At 43.8% G+C, this 25552-nt stretch overlaps 1 protein-coding gene and 1 long non-coding RNA gene across 9 annotated transcripts in view; one reads left to right on the forward strand and one right to left on the reverse strand.

Moving 5' to 3' along the window:
• Positions 1 to 7: 7 nt before the first annotated feature.
• Positions 8 to 5115, forward strand: Gm13267 (predicted gene 13267). Its single transcript, NR_166420.1, has 3 exons — positions 8 to 318; positions 3323 to 3428; positions 4213 to 5115. It is a non-coding gene; the product is annotated as a predicted gene 13267 (long non-coding RNA).
• Dhtkd1 (dehydrogenase E1 and transketolase domain containing 1) overlaps positions 763 to 25552 on the reverse strand; it is a 46611-nt gene continuing 21821 nt past the window's right edge. For 4 of the 8 annotated variants that reach the window (XM_017316878.1, XM_017316877.1, XM_017316879.1 and 1 more), the window contains 11 exons: positions 23984 to 24182; positions 22217 to 22529; positions 19354 to 19438; positions 18056 to 18195; positions 16358 to 16508; positions 14846 to 14952; positions 8504 to 8668; positions 7512 to 7594; positions 6873 to 7042; positions 4455 to 4540; positions 763 to 3356 (listed from right to left, as the gene is read on the reverse strand). In XM_017316878.1, the coding sequence (XP_017172367.1) occupies positions 3252 to 3356; positions 4455 to 4540; positions 6873 to 7042; positions 7512 to 7594; positions 8504 to 8668; positions 14846 to 14952; positions 16358 to 16508; positions 18056 to 18195; positions 19354 to 19438; positions 22217 to 22529; positions 23984 to 24000 (1422 nt within the window). In that variant the 5' untranslated portion in view covers positions 24001 to 24182 and the 3' untranslated portion in view covers positions 763 to 3251. Of the gene's footprint in view, positions 3357 to 4454; positions 4541 to 6872; positions 7043 to 7511; positions 7595 to 8503; positions 8669 to 14845; positions 14953 to 16357; positions 16509 to 18055; positions 18196 to 19353; positions 19439 to 22216; positions 22530 to 23983; positions 24183 to 25552 lie in introns of those variants that run through there. The other 4 variants (NM_001081131.2, XR_003951797.1, XM_006497447.4 and 1 more) reach the window with 4 other exon arrangements.

The following is a 25552-nucleotide window of genomic DNA, read 5'->3' on the forward strand; positions in this document are numbered from 1 at the left end:
CCGCGTTGCTATGGTCACCGTTGGCGCGGCGGCGGGGGCGGGACTGGATGGCAAGAGGCGGGGCGGCCTGCCGTGGTGGGCGGTTCTTAGTTGCTCTACTCCAGGACAAGGGTTTTCCTTTTCAAAGCTGTTTTCTAGATAAGGTTTCCTGGTCCAGGTACCCCAAGGCCTAGAGCTGAGCTACCTGAGCCAGACTTTTCTTTCCGCCCCATCTTAACTGTAACTTCTTAGACATTTGTGAAAACTGGTAATACACTGCAGACAATAGTACTTTCCAGTACTTCCCCATCTTCAAAATAGACATCAAGGCATCAAGAGGTATAAACTCTTTTATCTGTCTCTCTTTTTCAGAAAGAAACCTTTTTAGGCCGGGCGGTGGTGGCGCACGCCTTTAATCCCAGCACTCGGGAGGCAGAGGCAGGTGGATTTCTGAGTTCGAGGCCAGCCTGGTCTACAGAGTGAGTTCCAGGACAGCCAGGGATACACAGAGAAACCCTGTCTCGAACCCGCCCCCCCAAAAAAAACCCAGTAAAACTTCCAAGGTAATATAGGTAAATTAGAGAAGTTAATTTCAGACTATTTTTCCCAAATAGGAAATATATGGAAAACATAAGAAATTTGAGTAAAATGGTTCTTTCAAGGTGGTAATTTTTATTTTGCTAAGAATAATGTGATATATGGGGGGTGGGTATGGGGGACCTTTGGGATAGCATTGAAAATGTAAACAAGGAAAATACCTAATTAAAAAAAAAGAATAATGTGTCATTTTAAGCAAAATTCATTATTTTTAATATTTCAACTTACTAATTACATAACTGAAGCTCTAGTTCTCACTGAACATTAAACATGCATAATTATGGACAGCAGATAAGAAAAACTAACATTTTTAAGAGGAAAGAAAATACAGTAGTGTTTCATATGAAATAATTCAAATGTCCCTTTCTGCAACACAATTCAGAATGTGGCTGATATAAAGGTAGAAAGGCAGAAGACATTTTCATAGCTCTGTCAGGGAAAACTGTAACAAGAAATAATAAACTTGTGAGAGGCAGCATAGGAAGAAATTTAGAAAGAGCAAGACAAAAACATTTTTAAATATATTAAATTCCATCTTAGAGTTTTAATATCTTTTAATTTAAGAAACCAAAAGATAAGAGAATAAAGGTACATTATGGTTTTTTTAAACTTAAATATACACTATTATTCTTATTAAACTTGCCTTTGAAACTTTACAGATTTATATAAGTAGTAATGAAGTGACAAGATTCATAAGGCTCGGCAAAAGAAAGAAGGACTGAAGGATGCAGAAAGGAAAGGGAGGGAAAGGGTTAAAGAGATGGCACAATGATGGAGCCAGTAAGTACAAAGTACTGCAACTAATACCCAGCTGCAGACAGGAGGGGACATGTCGTAGAAAGAAAGAGGGCAAATACTAGAAAGATGCTAAATAACTGCAGCATTATTCTAAAATGCAAATAATAGTCTGGCATGGTGGTACACACCTTAAATCCCAGCACTCAGAAGGCAGAGACAGAGAGACCTCTGAGTTCAAGACCAGCCTGCTCTACACAGAGAGTTCTAGGCCAGCCAGAACTATCTCAAAAATCAAAATAAAAAAAGAAGTACATTATGAATCTATTACTATAGCCAGGACTGCCTACACATCAATGATGTAAAACATGGCGCATTGCTGGTAAAATTGGAAAGGCAATGGATGTATTCCAGCCCTTCCTATGTCCCCATAACCTTTTTAAAAAACTGTCGTAAAGTCAGAATGGTACACAGTAGATGCTCCTGAGAACCAACTCAAGGGACGTCACATAGCTACCATTTAGTTTGCGGCCAACACTAGATTCAACCTCTATGGAACCCCACGTACCTGGTTTGGGAATGTGGCTAAAACTTAATGAAATTTATAGCCCAAATATACATCATATTTGTACCTGCAGCTTTGAGAGACAAAAGTGATTAACCTGGCACTTAAATCCCTCTACCCAACACCAAAGTTAATTTAAAAATCAGAAAATATCATAGCAGCTGGGCAGTGGTAGCGCACGTCTTTAATCCCAGCACTCGGGAGGCAGAGGCAGGGGGATCTCTGAGTTCAAGGCCAGCCTGGTCTACAGAGTGAGTTCCAGGACAGCCAGCCAGGACTACATAGAGAAACCCTGTCTCGAAAAAAATCAAAAACAAACAAACAAAAAAGGAAATGTCATAGCAATATAATGGGGAAAGGGGAAATTAATAGAAAAAAAAAACCGAAGTCCACCTTAATACAGTTAATACCTCATAACTTAACATTTATTAGGGGCCAAGGCTGGAGCTCATTTGGTAGAGAGCTTGTCTACCATTCTTTTTTTGTTGTTGTTGTTTTTGGTTTTTCAAGACAGGGTTCCTCTATATAGCCCTGGCTATCCTGGAACTTACTCTGTAGACCAGGCTGGCCTCGAACTCAGAAATCCGCCTGCCTCTGCCTCCCGAGTGCTGGGATTAAAGGCTGTGCCACCGCCCGGCTGGTCGACCATTCTTGATGGATGCTCATTACCAGCGTTAACTGGGCATGGTCGCACAAGTCTGCAGTTCCAGCCCTCGGGAGGTAGAGGTAAGAAGATGAGAAGTTCAAGGTGATCCTTAGTTATACAGTGATTGTGAGGCCAGCCTGGACTACAGGAGACTGCATGGGTACAGCGTTAGACGACCATACAATCAGCAGTTAGTATTTAACAGCATTTACTTTTAAGGATAATGGATCAAACCTGAAAGAACATGAATCCAGAATGGTCTAGTTTTAGTGGTATCTGTTGGAACCTTTTGTAGAGCGGTTCTAAGATGACATTTAAAACGAAAATATTGCTGACCTTAAAAGGGAGGAAAGATATGGAAAGTTATGTGTATTGAACCAATTAAGAGGTAGTGTTGGGGCTGCCTATACACAGCCCCACGTTCTGGTCAAAGACCGTTCTCTGCTCATTTACAGGCAGTTACAGTGGAATCTGAACCCGACTGCCTAATGACCCCCTCTTCCAGTTCACTCACATCGAACGAAAGCATAACAAACACTATTGTCCTGCAAAGCGTGAAACCTACTGTCTGTTTCATGTACTTATAAAATCAGTTCCCCTGTGTAGTCCATGTACTCCAGATTCAGTTGTTCAAATCAGTCCAGAACTTCAGGGGAACGCAGACTTCCACGCTAAGCTAGGGGGAGGGGAGGGAATGGAGGAGCGCACTTTCTTCTGTTGCTTAGCACTTTACTGAGTGAAGGTCTTGGAGAGAATGTCTTCGTGCTGCTGCTGGTGCACTGTGCCAATTCCTACCGCAGGTGCTGGCAAAGGGGGTCGGCTTACAAGACGGAGCTGTCATTGGAGCAAAGAAGAAATCAAGTGACATTTGAGTACATCAGAGCTCTGCTCTGTTCCATTAAGAAGGTACACATCACATATTCCCTATTACCTTGTTCAAGTGAAGAAGAAATAATAACAGAACAGATTAGGAGGAATAATCTACCACCTGAATTCCAGGCATGATAAGGTGAAAAAACCCTATAATTTGGTCTCCTTAACTAGACATATTTACATGTGAAAATGATTTGAGCCTATCGAACTCATACTAAACGAACAACATTCTGATGCACGTGGAATAAAATGATGCAGAGGTACCACTGTTCTTGCTAATTTTCCTTTCCTGAGGAAAATAAAGACATAAAGGAGTCTAAGAGCATTGTACAGGCATATAGACTGACAGAACTGTACACACGTCTGGAATCAGTGTTAACTGGGTGTTCCTGGTACCAGGGTGAAAAACAAACCAAAAATATTCATCAGCATCTTTCTCTAGCACTTGTGCCAAACAGCATGAAGAAGTAGTAGGGAGCATGGTAACATGCAAGGTTCATGGGGTTGTTTTCTTTGCTTTGTTTTTTGGAATGCAAACATGTTTTAGCATAATATTATAGGTGGAAGATCCTCGGTCCAAAATCTGACATACTCCCAAATCTGGAGCTTTGAAATTATCATTTCAGTCCCTAAAAGGTGTTAAGTGTTGAAGCTTTTCATAGTTTGATTTTTTTTTTTTTTTTTGGATCCTCAGACAAGAAAGTCCACACAAATATTCCAAAATCTAAAACACAGCTCCACAAACTCAACGTTTTCCTCCAAAGGAATAAACTAAAACTGTATCTTTTTATTCTCTCTTCCTCTTGCATGTCATCAGGTTCTGCTACGTGGCCTGAGCTGGTCTCCAACTCATAACCTCGAGGGAACCCAACCATCCAGTATAGGTATGCACCATCCTGGTTAGCCGAAAGTAGACTTTATTTCACTGTATCTTTAAAGAAATGAGCAAGCTAGCAAAGAAATCTGTATGTTGTTACTCCAAGAGAAACAACAGAGAGAGAGAAAGAGAGAGAGAGAGAGAGAGCATGAGTGAGTATAGATATAAGAGTAAGCACTCACCCTGCAAGCCAGTTGTTTTTCAAACCTTGGAGAAACAAAAGACCATGGACCCATGTTCTGCGGCTCCTCCTGACTCCAGATGACATCTGCAAAAAGAAGAAGTTGACTTCAACTTTCAATCAACCAAAAGACTGATTGTTGCTAATGTGTGGGACTGGGGAGAGTCCTGACTCCAGACAATCAAGATGAGGAGACCTGGGGATTGAAAGACTTCTTCTTTGCATCATAATTGTTTAACTCATATAAACTCATATATCAAGAATCTTTAGAGGAACAGCTGGGTGGATGGTTAAGAGATAAATTTCCAACTTCTGTTACATATATGCTTTTCCAACATGTTAGCATTTTTAGAATTTTTATTATGTGTGGTATGCATGTCTGTATAAATGGATGCCATGTGTGCAGGTGTCCAAGGAGGCCAGAAGAGGGCACTGCATCCCTTAGAGCTATTGCATCCCTTAGCGCTGCAGTTAGAGGTGCTTGTGAGACACCCAATGAAGATACTGGAAAGCACTCAACTCCTGTGCCATCTCTCTAAACCCCTATTGTGTTCTCGCTCGCTCGCTCACTCGCTCTCCCCTCCCCTCCCCTTTTTTTCTGGCAAGTACCTAGTTGTGTGTTCACAACAACAATCACAATGCAAGATTTCTTTGAAGCCCCACAGCTCCTCGTGCTGATTGTAGTCAGGACCCTTCCCAGGCACACACATTAGCAACAGTCAGTCTTTTCTCTATCTGCACAGTTTCACCTTTACCAAAATGCCTTATAGATGGAGTCAGACAGTTTTGGTTACCAAAATACATTTGCAATTTGTCCAAGTTGTGGACAGCATCCGCTCATTCCTGGGCTCAGTGCTAGCCTGCTTGCTTTTAGCATCCTTGAGGCCCTGGAGATTGATACCATGCAGTATCTCCTTCCTATTTTATTGACAAGTATGCTATTCCACATGCTCTTGCTACAGGGAACTGTGTTTATTCATTCCCTAGGTGAGGAACAGATTGACTGTTCCCAGCTTGAGACAATTACAAATAAAGTTGCTTTTTAAAAAATAAAGGGCTGGACAGTGGTGGCGCAAGCCTTTAGTCCCAGCACTTGGGAGGCAGAGGCAGGCGGATTTCTGAGTTCAAGGCCAGCCTGATCTACAGAGTGAGTTCCAGGACAGCTAGGGCTACACAGGGAAACCCTGTCTCGAAAAAAACCAAAACCATAAATAAGTAAATAAAGCTGCTAAAAGCACTCGGATGAAGATTTTTCCGTGAACTTATCATTCTCATGGTAAACCAGCAATAGGAATTCTGGGTTACATGGTAACTTGAGTTTTTTGTTTTCTGGTTTTTTTTCTGTTTTTTGGGTTTTTTTTTCCCTTGGTTTTTCGAGACAGGGTTTCTCTGTATAGCCCTGGCTGTCCTGGAACTCACTCTGTAGACCAGGCTGGCCTCGAACTCAGAAATCTGCCTCCCAAGTGCTGGGATCAAAGGCGTGTGCCACCACTGCCTGGCTGAAAGAAACCATCTTGCAGAGTTGTTGCAATCATTTGCAACCCAGCAGCAGTGAGTGAGGTTGCTTTGAATCCTCACGAGCACTTGCTGTTTGTTTCTTTGTTTGTTTGGGGGAATTATTTTTGTTTTATATTTTATGTTTTGTTTTTTTTGTTTTTTTGAGACAGAGTTTCTCTGTATAGCCCTGGCTGTCCTGGAGCTCACTTTGTAGACCAGGCTGGCCTCGAACTCAGAAATCCGCCTGCCTCTGCCTCCCGAGTGCTGGGATTAAAGGCGTGCGCCACCACGTCCGGCTGTTTTATATTTTAAATATATTTTTGTGTGTGGGTGTTTTACTTACATGTGTATCTATCTATTCAGCACACATGTGCCCAAAAGAGGGCGTCAGATCCCTTGAAACCACAGTTTCAGATAGTTATTAACAGGTGCTGGGGACTGAGCTGGATGCTTAAAAAGAGCAGTCACTACACATAGCCACTGAGCCATCCCTCCAGCCCCTGCAATAATTTTTACAACTCAAGTTTTTCGTGCTAAGTCCAATTTTTGATGACATAGCTAAAACCTTTTCATCTAACCAAGTCTACATTTACACTTAGCTCTGGAATCCCTTAGTTCCCACAAGGTGCCTACAGATACCAAATTTTCCAATCCTAAGTACAGAAGGACAATCGTATTGCAATTATCACATATGATAGTACAGCATACCATGATATGACCCACAAATTCAAGACATGCTTAGATGATAGTGGGAACCCTGGGTGGGACCTCAAGACAGCCATGGCCCCAGTGGCCGTCTATAGCATGTCCTCAGATTTCATGAGATTTGATATTCTAGTACCTCTCCCATCCCCCCATCTTTGCACCTGAAACAGTTTCAGGTGTCTGTAAAGCAAGGGGCCCTAGCGGGAGCAGGCCTTACCTCGAACATGTTTATATTTGCTCATCTCTTGTTGTAATGCATCCAGCGGGAAAGGGCAGAGCTCCTCTAGTCGAATGATGGCAAAATCATGTTTCTTAGTCCCCAGAGACTCTCTTTGCTTCAGCAGGGCATAAAAATGTTTGCCGGAGCAGAATATGAGGGTTTTAACACTGTTGGGGACAAAGCAGGCATTGGTGTGGAGAGAAGCATCCTTAAGAACTGTGTCAGCAGAAAGGGAAGACTAGATGTCAATGTGTTGCAGATAAAGCTGCTTGGGGCTCTGCTGGGGAGCTCAGCCATCTGCTGAGGCAGGCAGCTCTCCTTCCGTGACATCTGTCCCCAAAGTCCGCCCTCTCACACACAGCCCCCTTAACGCAGCATGCCTAGATGGAGAGGGGCTGAGATGTAGCTCAGCAGTATAGTAATTGCCTAGCATGGTAAGTTGGTGTATTCAGTCCCTTCCATGTGCACTCACACACACACACACACACACACACACACACACAGGTGCACACAGACTAACTCAAAGGTACTCATATGCACACACACGCATGCACGAAAAACCTATATAATAGAAGAAATTTTGCTCACTTAATAAAACCTCTACCAAGAGTAGAAAACAGAGAAACATCAAATTACTTTTTTGGGTCTACTGATGAATCACCAATGACAGGTTTGAATGCTGTTCCTGGTGCCATTTCCTCAAGAGTTGACACAGCTGCCTAAGGGAGAGAAATGGCCAAGTTCATGTCAATGAATGGAGAAGAACTACAGCTATAACTCAGAGAAGGCCTTATAAGAGCAGCTCCAGAACTCTGGCATGGAACTGCACTTAAGCATGCACAGTAATACAGTGTTCTCCAAGATTTAAATATACAGTTCTGTATATTTAAAAAACAATGATAAGAGTTTGCCCAGTCTGTACAATAATACAGTGTTTTTCTTTGTTTTATTTTCTGAGACAGAGTCTGACTATGTAACTCAGGATGGCCTGGAACTCCCTATGTAGACTAGGCTTGCCTAAATTTAAGTCACAGAGATCCCCCTGCCTCTGCTTCTGCACCCAAAAGAAGCTGACCATTGTAATAATTTTACATTTTGACTTGGCTTCTTCAAGGCTTATATTTCAAAATTTTGTATCAAAGTGTCCTTCTAGAAAAAGCAAAAAAAGAAACACAGAGACACCCACACAAACACACACATCCACTTTCCTAAAGAGACTGTATGACTTTTCTTGAATTTCATGTGATGTTTCAAGAATCCTGAGAATATTGGAAGGAACCACAGAGAAAGCCACAAAATAGTTGCTTGGGATTGAGAGATAGCTCAGAAGCAAAGAACGCTTGCTGTTTTTCCAAAAGACCAGCGCTCAGGCCCCAGAACCCATATTACCTGGCTCACAACCACCTTTAAGTCCAGATCCAGGGCATCTGACACTTCTTCCTAACTATATAGGCACCTGCATACACATAGTGTGCACACATGTAGTGGACACACACACATACATGCACATACACAGAGAGAAAGAGAGAGAGCACAAATAAAACTTAAATAGGTTAAATACAGAATACAGAGAAAACAGAATACAAAACTGACACAAGAAACCTCGCGAGAGGGCTTTTTGTACTCACAGGGTACCTGAGTAACATTTTTGGAGATGCAACAATGAGAGGTTTTCTGAAGTTCCGAATCATCTGCCTTCTTAGCAAATGGAAGTACTGAGCAGGGGTGGTCGGGTGTACCACAAACATGTTCACAGTGTCGCTGTCCACACCTTCTTCTGCACTATCGCACATCTAGATCAATGAGAAGAGAGCACAGGCATGCTGAGATCATCTAATTCAGTCCCACACAAGCACACTAGCCAAAGGGAAGCACGTGTATTCTCAGTTAATAAAGATACTTCTCTTCATTATGTAACAGAAAAGTACTCACAGGCATTTCCCATAGAGTATTAACCATAGATGAGAGAGAGGGTTGTCACCATCTACCCATTTCTAACACAACAATGTCCAGACAAGGCTGTTTGGAAAAGACATCTGGGAAAGACTTTTAAAAAACATATCCCAAAGACTTTCTCTTGAGCAGCCAGCACCCACACATGGGTATGGGATGTAGAGGCGAAAGAATCAGATGGTCAAGACTGTCCTTAGCAAATACTGATTCAAGCCACATGAAAATCTATCTGAAAGAAAGAAAGAAAGAAAGAAAGAAAGAAAGAAAGAAAGAAAGAAAGGAGAAGGAAGGAAAGGAAGGAAGGAAAGGAAGGAAGGAAAGGAAGGAAGGAAGGAAGAAAGGAAGGAAGGAAGGAAGGAAGGAAGGAAGGAAGGAAGGAAGGAAGGAAAGAGAGAGAGAGGGGTTCTCTGTCTTTTGCATGTTACATTCCTCTCTTTTCCTCCTCCCCCTGGGTAAAGATAAAAGCTATCATCATTCAGCATGCTTGTTCTGTGTCTTTCTTCTGACTGCCTCCCCTTCTCTTAAAGCCTGTGCTTAAGCTTATATTAAAATATCCCCCCTCCAAATAAATATCCTAGTTACTGTCAGATTAAAAAGGCAGGTGAGAACACCGTCAGAATCTCACTCTCCTGAAAAACCAAAATCAAAGGCTGGAGGGAGTGAGGAGGGTTGGGAGTTCAAGACCAACCTTGGCTACATGAGACTGTCAAAAAAATTATGATTTATGTTAAAAAAATTGAGAGCAAAAAAAAGTAATCATGCTGGCCCCTGTCCCTAATTTAGAGGCAGTGCGGGGATGGAAACTGGATTTTAAAAAATCCTAATATCTCAGAAGAAAGGCAGGAAGGAACATCTGGGGGAAAAAAAATCAAAGCGGGCATCTTTTATAGTAGAGAAAGAAGCCCCTATAGTATAGAAGCCTAAGGGAGTGATGTCCATCACGGACACGGAAAGATGCGTGCTTGTGGGCCATGACTGACTCTCAGAAGATCACCCCATCTAGCAGAGTTCTTTCCCTGTTACATCCCTAGGATCCAAATGCTGAAGCCTTGTCCTCAACTAAGAGAATACAGTGGTGCCCAGTGTGCAGTATGCATACAGTCACACTAAGAGAATACAGTGGTGCCCAGTGTGCAGTATGCATACAGTCACTCACTTTCCACCGGAAAACATAGAAGGCCTTTGAAGAGCTTTCAACAAGCAAAGACAAGATGAAATGAGAAGGCATCGGGATGATGTAAATACCATGCAGCCAAGTATGTATGCCGGAGGAGGAGAGAAAGAAAGGGGGCACACATGCCCAGCTCAGAGTTTGGTTTGCTGTTGGGGTGGTGGTTGTTGTTGTGTTGCTTTGTTTTGGGGGAATGAGACAGAGTCTCATAGAGCTCAGGCTAGCCTCAAACTCACTCACAGCGGAGGATGTCCTTGCATGTCTGACTCTCCTGTCTCCCTCCACCTTGCAAGTGATGAGATTACAGGCACATCCATGCAGCCATGCCTGGTTTTGTTCAACACAGGAACTGCCAGGGCTTCCGTGCATGACAGACAGGCAGGTACTCCATCCCGGGAGCTACATCCCCAGCCCAGGACAGAGTTTTAAAGGAACAGAAGAGAACAAAGTCAGACAAGGGAGAAGAGCATAATGCTAAGAAAACAAACCGAGGAGGGCTCTACTCTGAAACCACAGAGGTGTTAAGTAAACAAGAAGTACTAAGAACACTGGGCTGCAACGGTGCCCTGCTGGTTAAGAGCACTCGCTGCTCCATCACAGGACCTGGCTCTAGTTTCCAGCACCCACATGGCAGCTACCAACCACCTCTAACTCCACTTCAGGGGATCTGTGACCTTCTCTGAGCTCCGGAGACACCAAGCAAGCACCTGGTAGACATGCAGGCATGCAGGCAAACGTGCATATACAGAAAATAAAAATGAATATTTTTAAGTTAAAAGATAATAAATGTCAAGGACAGACAGGGAAGAGAATATAAAAGGCAGGGAGAGCTTGGCACAAAGCCAATGAAAGCAGACGGAATAAGCAGGCACTCATGCCGGGAGCTAAATGCTTCCAAGGTACTCGCCAAGGCAGGCAGCTTTTTTTTTTGCAGGGGTGAAAATAAAATTAACAATATAACAAAGGACTTGAGGTAGCCATAGTGACAGCAGATGAGATAATGACAACAGACATACACACATAAACCTACATCTGCTAATCTATTTGTTTTTCTTTTTCCTTTTCTTTCTTTCTTTTTCTTTTTTTTTTTTTTTTGGTTTTTCGAGACAGGGTTTTGTTTATTTGTTTATCAAGACCAAGTTTCCCCATGTAGCCCTGGCTGTCCTGGCTATAGAAGTCCTAATTCCCTGCCTCTCCTTCCCGTGAGTACAAAGACCTGTGCCACCATGCCCAGCTAGCAGTGTCAGTTATTGTAAGGAAGGAGCTGTCAAACCCTCCTGGAAAGAAAACACTGAGGGTTGAGGTGAAGTCTCAGCACTCTCATGGTGGCTCACAATCTGTAATTAGAGTTCCAAGAGATGTACTGCCCTCTTCTGGCCTCTGCAGGCATTGCATGTATGTGGTTCACAAACATACACACGCAAAACACCCATACACATAAAATAAAAGTAAATAACTCATTTTTTAAGCTAAACTCTGACTTTTCTCGCTTGCTATCAATGCTAGCTGCTGCTCTAAGCCATGGACCACTACTGGTCTGTGACTATTGGGCCACTTATAGTCTGTGGTGGAATGAGTGGGAATGAACCCCAAAGGCTCAATGCCACAAAACTGGTAATATTTTTTTACGTAGTTGTTTTAATACTGGGTTTCATGTAGCCCAGTGTCAGGAGCTGTCTAGGAAAGGCTGAGGCTAGCAGGTGACTTTCCTGGAGGTGTCCCAGCATTTTTGCATGGCCTACTCTAAGAATGGAAGGTCTGTGGAGTCTTCAACCTAGGACGGCTTCTTGCTGTTGATGTGCCTTTCCGTCACTGTCACATAGCCTACGGATTCCTGGGCTATGCAACATCAGCTCACCCTACTGAACAGACTTCCTGCCCATCAACGTAAAGATGAACTCTCACGAATTAATGCTATTTAGATGAATTAATGATTTCATAGAATTCCTGATTTGATTCAAATAACTTTCGGAAGAAAGTTTTAAGAGATAGTTTTGGTTGTTTTGCCAAAAAGATATAATATAGTTAGAATTAAAAACAGAATGGGCCCACTCCTCATAGAATAGTAAGTAAAGACTCCATAGTAAGGAATACTATAGCTTTCACAATTACACTAAAAAGAGAAAGAGGCTTGGACAGATGTGTGATCGAGGAAATGCATTCATTCTAGATCAGCTCCAAGGATGAGGCCGCAGGTGTGCACTATGATAAAGAGAGGCAGTGTGAAACTGCTGCTTAGAACTTATAATGACCTTATAGACTGAAACACGGCTTTGTACTGACTATCAACACCTTCTGCAACTCCCCTTTTGTGTAACACTTTATCTGTGGGGTAATTTTCTAAGGAACTTTTGTCTAAGAAGGTATAAAAAAGGCAGAGAAAAGAAATAAGATGATGGCTTTGGGTGGGCTCTGCCCCATCCATCCAAATGTGTATATGTATATGTCTGTTTATATGTCTGTATTTACATACGTGGGTAGGTATTAGTGTATGGATGTTCTGTTTATATGTCTGTATTTACATACGTGGGTAGGTATTAGTGTATGGATGTAAGCATGCGTGAACACCTGTAGAACTGGTGAGACAGGTGCTTGGGCCCCAATGCATGTTTTTCTGCGTGTATTGCCTATGTAAAAGACTCTTTCTTTTCTTCCCTTTTCTTTCTGGTTTACAAAGAGGATCACAAAGCCTCTCACCTGGCTGTTCCTTAAGCAACAGAGACATTCAACTGTTCCTAATCCAGCTTACTTGGGAATAGCATAAATTTATCTCTCACAATTTTTTTTTTTTTTTTTTTTTTTTGGTTTTTCGAGACAGAGTTTCTCTGTGTAGCCCTGGCTGTCCTGGAACTCACTTTGTAGACCAGGCTGGCCTCGAACTCAGAAATCCGCCTGCCTCTGCCTCCCGAGTGCTGGGATTAAAGGCGTGTGCCACCACGCCTGACTTCTCTCTCATAATTATGAGGCTGGGAAGTCCAAGATCATGCAGTAAACTTAGTGTTTGAGCAGGGCCCTCTCTCTGACTCACCCATGGTCTCCTCCACGTCCTCTCACAGTGGGAACGGCTGGTAAGCAGCTAGGGAATGCTTTACTAAAGACATCCCCAGCCCTCTTCATCACGTACCACAGGCCTCACCTCATTCCATCGCGTGGTTCTCAGTGCGGGGGGTATCAGTGCATGAATTTTTCAGAAAGCCCAGCCGTATTGTGGCACAAGATAATAGCCTTGGTATAGCCAACTGGATTGTCTCCATAAGCTTAATTCTGTGCATCCTCCTTTCTGATCACAAGTTTCTACCTGTCTAGCTCGTTCTTGGGTTCTTCTTACTGCTCTCTCTCTGTCTCGGAGTGTGTGTGTGTGTGTGTGTGTGTGTGTGTGTGTGTGTGTGTGTATGTGTGTGTGTGTCTGTATGTGCACGCGTGTATGTGGAGGCCAGAAGTTAATATTGGGTGACTTCCTCAATCGCTTTCCACTGAATTTTTTGAAGTAGGATCTCTCACTGTACTGGCTGGTTTTGGGTGTCAACTTGACACAGGCTGGAGTTATCACAGAGAAAGGAGCTTCAGTTGAGGAAATGCCTCCATGAGATCCAGCTGTAAGGCATTTTCTCAATTAGTGATCAAGAGGGAAAGGCCCCTTGTGGGTGATACCATCTCTGGGCTGGTAGTCTTGGTTCTATAAGAGAGCAGGCTGAGCAAGCCAGGGGAAGCAAGCCAGTAAAGAGCATTCCTCCATGGCCTCTGCATCAGCTCCTGCTTCCAGACCTGCTTGAGTTCCAGTCCTGACTTCCTTTGGTGATGAACAGCAGTATGGAAGTGTAAGCCAAATAAACCCTTTCCTCCCCAACTTGCTTCTTGGTCATGATGTTTGTGCAGGAATGGAAACCCTGACTAAAGCCGGGCGTGGTGGCACACACCTATGATTCCAGCACTTGGGAGGCAGAGGCAGGCGAATTTCTGAGTTCGAGGCCAGCCTGGTCTACAAAGTGAGTCCCAGGACAGCCAGAGCTATACAGAGAAACCATGTCTCAAACAAACAAACAAACAAACAAACCCTGACTAAGACACTCACTGAACCTAAGGCACTCGACACTGAACCTGGATCTCTCTGACTGGGCTGGGCTGGCTGGAATGACTTCCAGGGATCCACCCGTCTCTCCAGTCTCTCCATCACCGACACTGGCACTCCTCCTCCTCCACTCCCTGGTCTCCACCACCCCCAGTCGTGTAGATGGTGCTAGGGATGGAAGGAGGGCCACACAAATGCTAGGTAAGCACTCTATCACTGAGCTACACCTCCAACCTGAAATGTGTCTGTATCTGTGAATGTGTGTGAATGTGTGTGTGTCGGTGTGCGTGCATGGGGGGGTGTGAGCCCTAGGGGTTCTCCTGCCGCCTTCTGCCTCACTGACTTTGCTATTACATGCCTGACTTTTAAAAGTAAAACAGCCAGCATCTTACTAAGCTGTCTCTTCAACCTGCCTCCTAACCCCCTCCCTGTTTTTAGACTCTAGCTTCCTATATACCTCCTGCCTACTCTAAAGCTAAAGGAAATCACCCCTCCTTAGCCTCCTGAGAGCTTAAATCACGCCATGCACAACCATGCCTGACTTTAGAAACCATTTTATTTGCCACTTTATATTTTTTTGACCCTGTGAAACTACGAAGGCTGAGGCATTACACCTCCAAGGAGAATTCACATTGCAGTGAGCTGGTTTCACTTAGCCGTAGAGTCTTACAGATAAAGTGCACATGAGGCTGCTACAGGAGGTAGCATGGGAAAGAGTAAAGCACCTAGCAAATAGGAAAACGTCTTGTAGAATCCAGCGGCACCCCACACACATACCTGCAAGAAGCGCTCTATCCGACAAGATGAGTGCTCAGGCCCAGCTCCATCATAGCCATGTGGAAGGAGGATGACGAGGCCACTCTGCAGGAGCCACTTGGCCTCTCCTGGGAAAGCACAAGACGGGGTTTCTTTATGAAGCAGGAGGTATACAGACCGGGTTTAGGGGATGGAACAAAATGCAAGTGTGGTTCCTGAGCCTCCAAACTGCTTTCATTTCGTGCATCTTCTAGCTCTGCTATACTACACTTACATGGAAACACCCACTTGAACATGCGAATCTGTGACATCGAATGCTTTGGGCTTCGGTGACTGAAAGACTGACTCAATGGTAAATATCCCAGGGTCTCAGACAATTTGTGGTGCTCTGACTTCACTACTGAATAACTCTGAGCAAAGGCAAGCAACTCGTGCCTTGCTCACAGCGCAGCAGACACCACTGCACACTGTCCTCAAAAGGAGAGCAGTAGACACTTGAGAGCAGCCTCTGGGGGCAGAGGAAACAGCTCAGTTTGTAAAGGACTTGCTGTGTGAGTGGGAGGGCCTGAGGTCATCCTAGCACTCACATGAAAAGCCAACAGGGACTTGGGAAACCAGGGAAGCAGAGACAGGGGGACCCCTGGGGCTTGCTGGCCACCTACCTTAGCCTAACCAGTGAGCCCCAGGTCATGTTAGAGATTATCTTAAAACAACAAGGTGGAGCCAGCAGTGGTAGCACACATCTCTAATCGCAGCTCTTTGATGGCAGAGGCAGATGGAGCTCTGTGAGTTCAAGGCCAGCCTGGTCTACAAAGTGAGTTCCAGGACAGCCAGGGTTACACAAAGAAACCCTGTTTCAAAAAACCAACACTAGAAACAAAACAAGGTGGATAGTTCCTGAAAAATAACACCTGAAGTTTACCTCTGGCCTCCATATGTACACATACATATGCGTGTACCTCCATATGTACCTACACATACATATGCATGTACACTTGCACATACATGTATAGCTGCACATGCATGAACACACACAAAGTACTTTATGAACACGTCATAAATCTAGGTCCCTCAAGCACTTTTCTTTCTTCTGAAAAGTTGCAGATTTTAATAGAGTCATCAATCCATACCACACAGTGTCACCATGTCACCCCAGAGAGCTGGTTATTGCTACACAGTGTCACTGTGTGACCACAGGGTGCTGGCTAATTATGCTACTCCACAGTCCCAGCATAGGTGTGGAGCCACATAGCCTAAGAGCTGTCAGGCCCATCTCTGCTCCCTGCAGCCAGACACATTCCTCCAAAAAAGAAAAAAAAAGGGGGGGGACACGACGACGACGACGACCACATGCTGAAATACAACTACGATACTCTTCTTCCCAGAAGCCCATTCAACGGCCTGACAGCTGCCACACGGCTGTAGACAAGCAGGAAATCCCCCAGACTCTCTGGAGAAGCTGCGGCTCGGAGGATCTCAGAGGCAGCGCTGGCCCCTTTCCCAGCCACCACCCAGCTGCTCGCTAACACCAACCTCCTGAGATGAATGTGTCAAAGATGATCTGGGCTCCATTGAAGAAATCGCCAAACTGAGCTTCCCAGAGGGGCAGCAACGTGGGGCTTTCGATGCTCATCCCATATTCAAATCCCAGGACAGCCTCTTCTGACAGGGGGCTGTTGCTAACCTAATAATGAGGCAGAGGAATGTGCAGAGCCGTATTATATATAGTAAAGCACTGCCGGAATGTGCAGAGCCGTATTATATATAGTAAAGCACTGCAGGGATATAAACCTCTGGGGGGAGGGGGTGGCGCAGAGGGTCAGGTCGGCAATTTGCCTTCAAAGGGCTAGGGATGAGGAAAACATTCCTTTTATACCCAATTTAAAAAGATAATTCTGCATTTGTCTGACAAAGAATTCTGTTTGAAACAGGGTCTCACTCTGTAGCCCAGGCTGTCCCTCTCGCTGATTAAGCAGGCGCTGAGGCATGTGCCAAGGCCCTTGTGTATCAAAACGGATACGAAATAGCAAATCTCAGTTGAGAGAAAACCTACGTTGAGGTGGAGATGGGAGGACATACACTCAACACCCCTACCCCGGTTCACACAAATGTGTCTTGATCCAAAGACGGGTTTTTAGAAAAAGTAAAAAATGGGATCTGTCTCCTTATCTCCTTATATAGCATTCACCAAGCCAGAGAGAGGAGAGAGCTTGAAACCCGCAGCTTCTTCCACCTCTGTAGACCAGGCTGGCCTCGAACTCAGAAATCGCCTGCCTCTGCCTCCCAAGTGCTGGGATTAAAGGCGTGCGCCACCACGCCCCGCCCACCTTAATTTTTAAGGTAGAATAGCTCACTGAACCTGAGGCTCGTAGATTCAGCTAGACCCGCTGGCAAGTAAGGCCCTGGATCCTCCGGTCTTTACCTCCCTGGTGCTGGGATCTGCCATGCCTGGCTTTTTACTGGGTGCTAAGGAATGACTCTTGCTTGCATAGGAAGACCTGACTGACTGACTGAGCTATCTCCCCAGCCCCGACAAACACACAGGTTATATCCTCAAACCAAAACCTAGAATAGGAAAGAAGGTGATAGACTATTATATTTACATTAAAGGAATAATTTGTTTCCATAAATATCATGGGCTGCCCACTAAGGTAATTGTTGGAGACACAAGAATATAAAGACACTGTCCTTAAAACCTTAGATATCCAAAGAAATGCCTGCGGAGCAAGACAACCTGGAGGAAGTGTTTCTATTGTATTCTGTTTTATTTCATAGGCTAGAGTGTTGGCTTCCTCTGCACATCCTTGACTGACTTTAACAAATCACAACAGTTTACAGTCTGCAATGTTGACTTCCCATCTACGTGCCATGACTTAATTAATGACAGATAGGCAGCCAGAGTAATTGCTAGTCCTCCAGTCCCGGTTCCAATATGGCTCTCACTTGTTTCTTCCAAGTTGACAGAGTTCCATGGTCTTCCACTCAGAACTCCTTTATTTTAAAAAAGTACTAAACATAAAGTTTCTGACATCTGAATTCAGCTGCTTTAAGAATCCTCACCTTTTAAGTGGGCTCACATGCCCATAATCTCCAGCACTTGAGCGGTACAGTCAGAATGGAGAGGAATTCCAGGCCATCTCCAGCTACTGGGGAGTCTGAAAGCAGCCTGGACTACGTAAGAGTCGGCACCCTGGCACGTGGATACGTAGATTTTATACATAAACATCTTACCTCCAGAAAACCCTTCTGGTTGGGGTCCATGTGGTTCAGCGGGATGTAGGCATCATCAGTGTCCTGGCAAACCACCATGGCATGCCTTTGACTAAAAGTCCCACGGCCAACATCTTGGCCGCTCAGACGAACATTGAAACCTGAAGCAAGCAAGTGGGGGCGAACAAAAAGATTGCTGTGAATGAACAACATAAAAACAAGACAAGATCTACCAACACTGTGCACACTAGTCTTAACCTCTGAGGCTCAGTCTCCTGTGGAGCTTGGCTAAAGATATGGGCTGGAGAGATGGCTCAGAGGCTGCTCTTCCAGAGGTCCTGAGTTCAATAACAAGCAACCACATGATGGCTCATAATCATCTATAATGAGATCTGCTGCCCTCGTCAGTATGCAGGCATACATGCAGACGGAACACTGTATACATAATAAGTAAATCCTGTTTCTAAAACTTTAAAAAATATATGTACTGCCACACATAGCTCTCTGATATGTTATACACCGTGCATTCTGAGAATTTTTCTTAGGATAATTGAGTCACCTTATTAAAAGCAATAAGTCTCTGTGTGTGTGTGTGTGTGTGTGTGTGTGTGTGTGTGTGTATCTTTACTATATTCAAAGGTCTATAGTGAGTGTGACATTTGTAAGAATGAAGAGTCATTTCTGGCCCTACAATTTTTAAAGAAACATATCTTCCTAGCACATCCAGAAGTGAGCCCCGGTATCCAGTTATGACTGCACCTTTGTCTATACTCTGATAAAAGTGTTCCGAATGCCTTACAACTAAGGAGTATCATCGGGGAACACATTTAGAAACCCTCTAATCTGGGCTGGAGAGATGGCTCAGCGGTTAAGGGCACTGACTGCTCTTCCAGAGGTCCTGAGTTCAATTCCCAGCAACTACATGGTGGCTCACAACCATCTGTAACGAGACCCAGTGCCCTCTTCTGGTAGACAGAGACAGTGTACTCAGATACATAAAATAAATAAAACTTAAAAAACAAAACAAAACAAAACAAAAAAAACCTCAAGCCAGGCATGGTGGTGCACGCCTTTAATTCCAGCACTCGGGAGGCAGAGGCAGGCAGATTTCTGAGTTTGAGGCCAGCCTGGTCTACAAAGTGAGTTCCAGGACAGCCAGGGCTATAAAGAGAAACCCTGTCTTGAAAAACCAAAAAAAAAAAACCAAACCTCTAATCAATGAAAGTGGCAAGTGGCCATTGAAACCCAGAAGATGACATGTAACTCATGGAGCTCAGAGCATTTTCTGCTAGCCATGATGCTACAGGGAAATGTCTGACCTTGAGCGAGTAAGGAGCCCAAGGCAAGTGTCTCTGCGGTGGCCCAGTCTAGACCGCTTCCATTCTTCACCTTCTCCATTCTTGACTGCAAGAAGGAAGACAATAAAACAAACTTTTAAAGTTTTATTTTATGTATGTGAGTATGCCGGAGCTGTCCTCAGACACACCAGAAGAAGGAATCAGATCTCATTACAGATGGTTGTGAGCCACAATGTGGTTGCTGGGAATTGAACTCAGGCCCTCCGGAAGAGCAGTTAGTGCTCTTAACTGAGCCATCTCTCTAGCTCTAAGATAAACCTTTTAAAAATCTATAGCCGGAGAGATGGCTCAGCCGGTAAGAATACTTCTTTCCCGTGCAGAGGACCCAGGCTGGAGTCCCAATGTGTAAAGGGTTGTCTTAGTCAGGGTTTCTATTCCTGCACAAATATCATGACCAAGAAGCAAGTTGGGGAGGAAAGGGTTTATTCGGCTTACACTTCCATACTGCTGTTCATCACCAAGGAAGTCAGGACTGGAACTCAAGCAGGTCAGGGAGCAGGAGCTGATGCAGAGGCCATGGAGGGATGTTCTTTACTGGCTTGCTTCCCCTGACTTGCTCAGCCTGCTCTCTTATAGAACCAAGACTACCAGCCCAGAGATGGTCCCACCCACAAGGGGCCTTTCCCCCTTGATCACTAATTGAGAAAATGCCTTACAGTTGGATCTCATGGAGGCATTTCCTCAACTGAAGCTCCTTTCTCTGTGATAACTCCAGCTGTGTCAAGTTGACACAAAACTAGCCAGTACAAGGGTATTACACAACCATCTATAATTCCAGTTCCAGGGGATTTGATACCCTTATCTGACCTCTGCGGCGCATACAGGTGGCACATATGCACACACAGGCAAAACACTCATACATATAAAATAAAATGAATAAATCTAATTTTAAAAATAATTCTTAAAAGAATCCATATCCTTTTCTGTCTTTTTCTTCTCTTGGTCTTTTCTGCTCCAGCACTGGGGACAGAACCCAGGGCTTTACATGTGATAGGCAAATCCTCTGTGTGATCCAGTTTTAAAACCGTAAGATGAGTGTGTACTCAGGAAGGAGTCACCCTGCTGGGGAGTGAGGTAATGGAAGAAGAGAGGAAACCTGACCTGTAATTCTCCATTTCTTCTTTTAAAGATTTATTTTATTTTATTTTATTTTATGTATGCGTGCTTTGCTTACATGCATGTATCTATATCATACGCATATCTGATGCCCAAGAGACCAGAACAAGGGTTAGCTCTCTGGAAATTGGAGCTACAGTTGGTTATTAGCCACCATGTGGGTCCCAGACACTGAACCCAGATCCTAGGAAAGAGCATCCAGTGCTCTTAACAGACCATCTCTCCAGCTTCAAATTTCCTATATAAGTCAGATGGTGAGTGTGATTTGCTTGTAAGAATTCTGCTGAAATATGGTTGGAGAGATAGCTCAGAGGTGAAGAGCACTGGCTACTCTTCCAGAGGACCCGGGTTCAATTTTCAGCACCTACATCTCAGCTAACAACTGTCTATGCCTCCAGTTCCAGTGGCTCTGGCATCCTCACAGACATACATGCAAGCAAAACACCAATGCACACCAAATAAAAATAAATTAAAAAATTTAAAGCATTAAAGGGTCTGCTAAAATAAAAACTTAAAAACAAAGGTATTGTTTTAAAATAATTCAGAGGGCACGGTTCCTACATCAGTGGTTCTCAACCTCCCTAAAACTGCGACCCTTTAATGGTTCCTCACGTTGTGCTGAACCCCCCCCCCCAGTCATAATTATTTCTGTTGCTGCTTCATGTTTGTAATTTTGCTGCTGTTTTGAAGCATAATGTAAATCTCTGTGGCTTTGGTGGTCTTAGGTGACCCCTGTGAAAAGGTTATTTAACCCCCAAAATGGCCAAGCTCACAAACCACTGTTCTACATTCATGCTTAAGGAAGTTAAAGCCTTTAACTAATTGTTTTTCCAATTTTAACAACAGAAACTCCCACACTGTAAAAAAAAAACCACCAGCGGGGCTGGTGAGATGGCTCAGTGGGTAAGAGCACCCAACTGCTTTTCCGAAGGTCCGAAGTTCAAATCCCAGCAACCACATGGTGGCTTACAACCATTTATAATGAGATCTGACTCCCTCTTCTGGAATGTCTGAAGACAGCTACAGTGTACTTACATGTAATCAATCAATCTATCAATCTTTAAAAAAAACCAAAACACCAGCCATGGGCAAACCAGGATGTCTAACAGAAGACAGTATGTAAAACCTAAGTATGTTTAATGGTCATCTTTGGGGTATGTGTGTTTATTTCCATTACTTTATTTAAGCTTTCTGGAAGAATTATAATGTTTTCTGTTCACTAGTTAAATCAATCAGGCATATTTCTGTATTTTTCTAATGAGCATACATTTCTCATATATATAATGTGCTCACCATACATAAAATCCCATAGAGAAGAACAGAAGTGAAGAAAATCCAAATCAACTGAACCAAAGTTCTGAAACCAACACGAGCATCAGTTGCTACAACCCAATAACATACAGTAAGTATTTCTCCACAACTGAATAACATACAATAAATATTTCTTAGCAGGGCTGGCAAGATGGCTGAGCGGGTAAGAGCACTGACTGCTCTTCCAAAGGTCCTGAGTTCAAATCCCAGCAACCACATGGTGGCTCACAATCATCCGTAATGAGATCTGATGCCCTCTTCTGGAATGTCTGAAGATAGCTACAGTGTACTTACATATGATAAATAAATAAATCTAAATAAAAAAAAAATATTTCTTAGCAACTGAAAACATTAGAACATCAGTTTCTTCGCGAGGGGTGACGTCAAGGCTTCCTACCTGAACATACATCTTTAGAAGGTGGCTGTGCACCTGCAGTTCCTCTGGAACCTCCACGGACTTCACACCAATAAACCGCAGCAGCTCTAGAGGCACCCCTGTGTCCCAGGTGGTGACACATGCTTCTGGCTGCACCAGGCCCTGCCAGCGGGCCTGCAGGTTAGTGGCCGGGGGGCTGTAGTGGGCCACATTGGCCAAGTGGTCATTTAACTTGGTATAGTAGGAGGTTTTTATGTCGGAAACCTCCTCCTGGGTCATGAGTCCACTGGCAATGAGGTGCTCTGCGTAGGTATCAGGAATGCTCTTGCGGGCTCTGTTAGAAATGAGTGGTGGAAAATAGAGACGGGTTGAGCTAATACGCACAATTCTAAGAGAATCACTGCCAAGAGCACTGCAGGAGGTCATCATCCTTAAAAGTCCTAGAACTAGACAGACACAGTGGCTGTAAACTACCGTAATATATTACATGCCTCAGAATTGTTATATTTAAATACTGAAGGGGACTGGCTCAGCGGGTAAGAGCACTGATTGCTCTTCCAGAGGTCCTGAGTTCAATTCCCAGCAACCACATGGTGGCTCACAACCATCTGTAATGGGATCGGATGCCCTCTTCTGGTGTGTCTGAAGACAGCTACAGTGTACTCACTTACATGAAATAAATAAATACATCTTTACAAAACACAATTTACCTCAAGAGTTTAAGCCTATGTGTTGCTCTCTCAAAAGGATATGAGTTCGAGTCTCAGCACCCATGTTAGGTAGCTCCCAAATGCTTGTAACTCCAGCTCTAAGTGACCAGTCACACTCTTTTAGCCTCTGTGGGAACCTGCTCACACACATGTGTATACATATTCACACAGATAAACAAACACACATCAGTTAAAATAACATAAAACTGCTGGAGATGCTAGCTAGTCTAACCTAATTGGTAAACTGTAGGCCACTGGAAAACCCTGTGTCAAAGGAGGTGACTGGCATTCCTGAGGCTGCTTCTACCTTCCCCACATTCATTCATTCATTCATTCATTCATTCTCTCTCTCTCTCTCTCTCTCACACACACACACACACACACGCACACACATGCACACACACACACAATTTTTCAAGCTATTTCCTCTCAAGGTAGAAGTAGGTACTTGGGTACAGTCTAAAGAAATGAATCATGGAATCATGGAAGTCCCACTCCTAACTCTGCCAGAGTCATCCTAACTAGCCTCAATCAGGGCTTTACCCAAGTTCTCTTACCCAGTCTTGCCAATTGCTAAGTATGTAAAGTTGCCCTTTCTCTACTTAATGAAGAAAAGTGTATAATAATAAGGGGCACTCCTGAGCCTTGTAAAGTGACCACTACGGTTTCTATAGGACAGGCACATCCCACTTGTTCACGTGTTCATCCCACTTCAAAATATCTATCGGAAGATAAAGGGATGCAGGCTGGCAGAAGGTTCAGCTGATATGGACACCTGGATTGTATTCAAACAACCAACATGGAGAGAACCAATTACCACAAGTTGTCCTCTGACCTCCACATATGTATACACACACACACACACACATACTCACACACACAGCTCTAAGTTGAATCTCCATCACCAAAAGAATAAGCCAATAATTGATTGATGATGATGAGAGAAAGAAGAGGAGGAAGAGGAGGAGGAGCAAGAGGAGGAGGAAGGGGAGGAGGAGAGGAGGTGGAGAGAGAGGAGGAGGGAGAGGAGGAGGAGGAGGAGTTAGCATGGGTTTTAAAGGAAAGCTTCTGGCTGTACCTGATGATTTTGTACATGACTGGGTTGGTGAAGAAAGGCTCGTCTAGCTCGTTATGACCCCACTGCCTATAGCATAACAAATCAACAATCACATCCTTGCGGAACTGGCGCTGATATTCAAAAGCCAGGCGTGTCGCTCGGACCACTTCCTCTGGGCTGTCTCCATTGACATGGATGATGGCACAGCCTACGAGCTTTCCTAAAGAAGAGAGGACAAAGATTAAAAAAAGAGCAAGGGCAGTTGCCATGGGCTATCATGAGATGTTTCCAAGGCCCACTTGCCTGAGTGGGAAGACAGTCCTGCAACTTCGTATGCAAGCTCTGGAATTCAGCTGACTAGTCTCAGATCCATGACTTACTGTGGGACACGGGAAAGGATAGAAGTCTGTCAAGAGGCCAGTGAGCATGCTTAAGTCACTGACTGCTCTTCCAGAGGACCTAGCTTTGAGTCCCAGCACCCCACATAGTGGCTCACAACTGTCTGTAATGGCAGTCCCAGGGAGATCCAACACTCTTTTAGTACCAAGCATGTGGTACACAGACATACACACACATACAAAGCAGACAAAACACACACACACACACACACACACACAAAATAAAAATAAAAAGATAAAACTTCAAAATTAAATAAACAAATAAATAAATAAGTAAATGAGTCTAGCTTAGACTCTGAGTGGCACTGTCAAGAGTTCCTGAACTAACAAATATAAAGTGCTACTGTTTCGTGGTACCTTGTACAATGACCGTTAACATCATTTTGTTATTGTTATCATTGTAATCATCTTTCTCCCTAAGACAAAAGATCATTAAAGCATGAATCCTAAAATAAGATTTTCTCCCGAGAGAGTTCCGGAATATCTTTTGGATTGCCAGACAATCCAAAAGCCATCAGTCCAGACTCTAATTATGAGACTGGACGACAGTTCCTGTTATAGTTTTATGTGCTATGGGTGAACAGTAAATGCCCTGACATACTGCTAAGACTGCTATTGGCACAGATCAAAATAAGTTGACTTTGATTATTCACAACTTATTTCTAACTAGACTGTTTTAGTAAATGTGATGAGTGAACACAGCCTTTTTCACTCAAACTCTGAGCACTCTAAGTTCAAATAGTCTGAAGATAATTACTCTCGTATCGCACCAACTGCATGAAGTTTTGTTGTTGTTGTTGTTTGGTTGGTTTCTACCAGATAATTCAATTGACTATGTAATAATGTGGGATGGAACACTCAGCTCCATCTTTGTCTTATCTCCTTAAACGCTTACAGTTGAGGCTGCAGTATAGCTCTGTGGATGTGTGTCTGATACACACAACCCTCTAATACAGCTCTATGGTAGATGGCTTGCCTACCACTCACAACGCCCTGTGTTCAACTAACATCATATAAAAGAAACAGCATACTCAAACAAAAAATATTAAATTGCTAATTATTGGCAACTACTGACCATATCTAACTTCAAGAAATTAAAATTGAATTCTAGCACTTGCAAGTGTGGTTTGAATTGGAAAGGCCTACCTAAGGCTTATGTATTTCAATATTTGGTTTCTAGTTGGTGGACTGT

This window comes from Mus musculus, chromosome 2, assembly GCF_000001635.26.
Source record: "Mus musculus strain C57BL/6J chromosome 2, GRCm38.p6 C57BL/6J".
Classification (NCBI taxonomy): domain Eukaryota; kingdom Metazoa; phylum Chordata; class Mammalia; order Rodentia; family Muridae; genus Mus; species Mus musculus.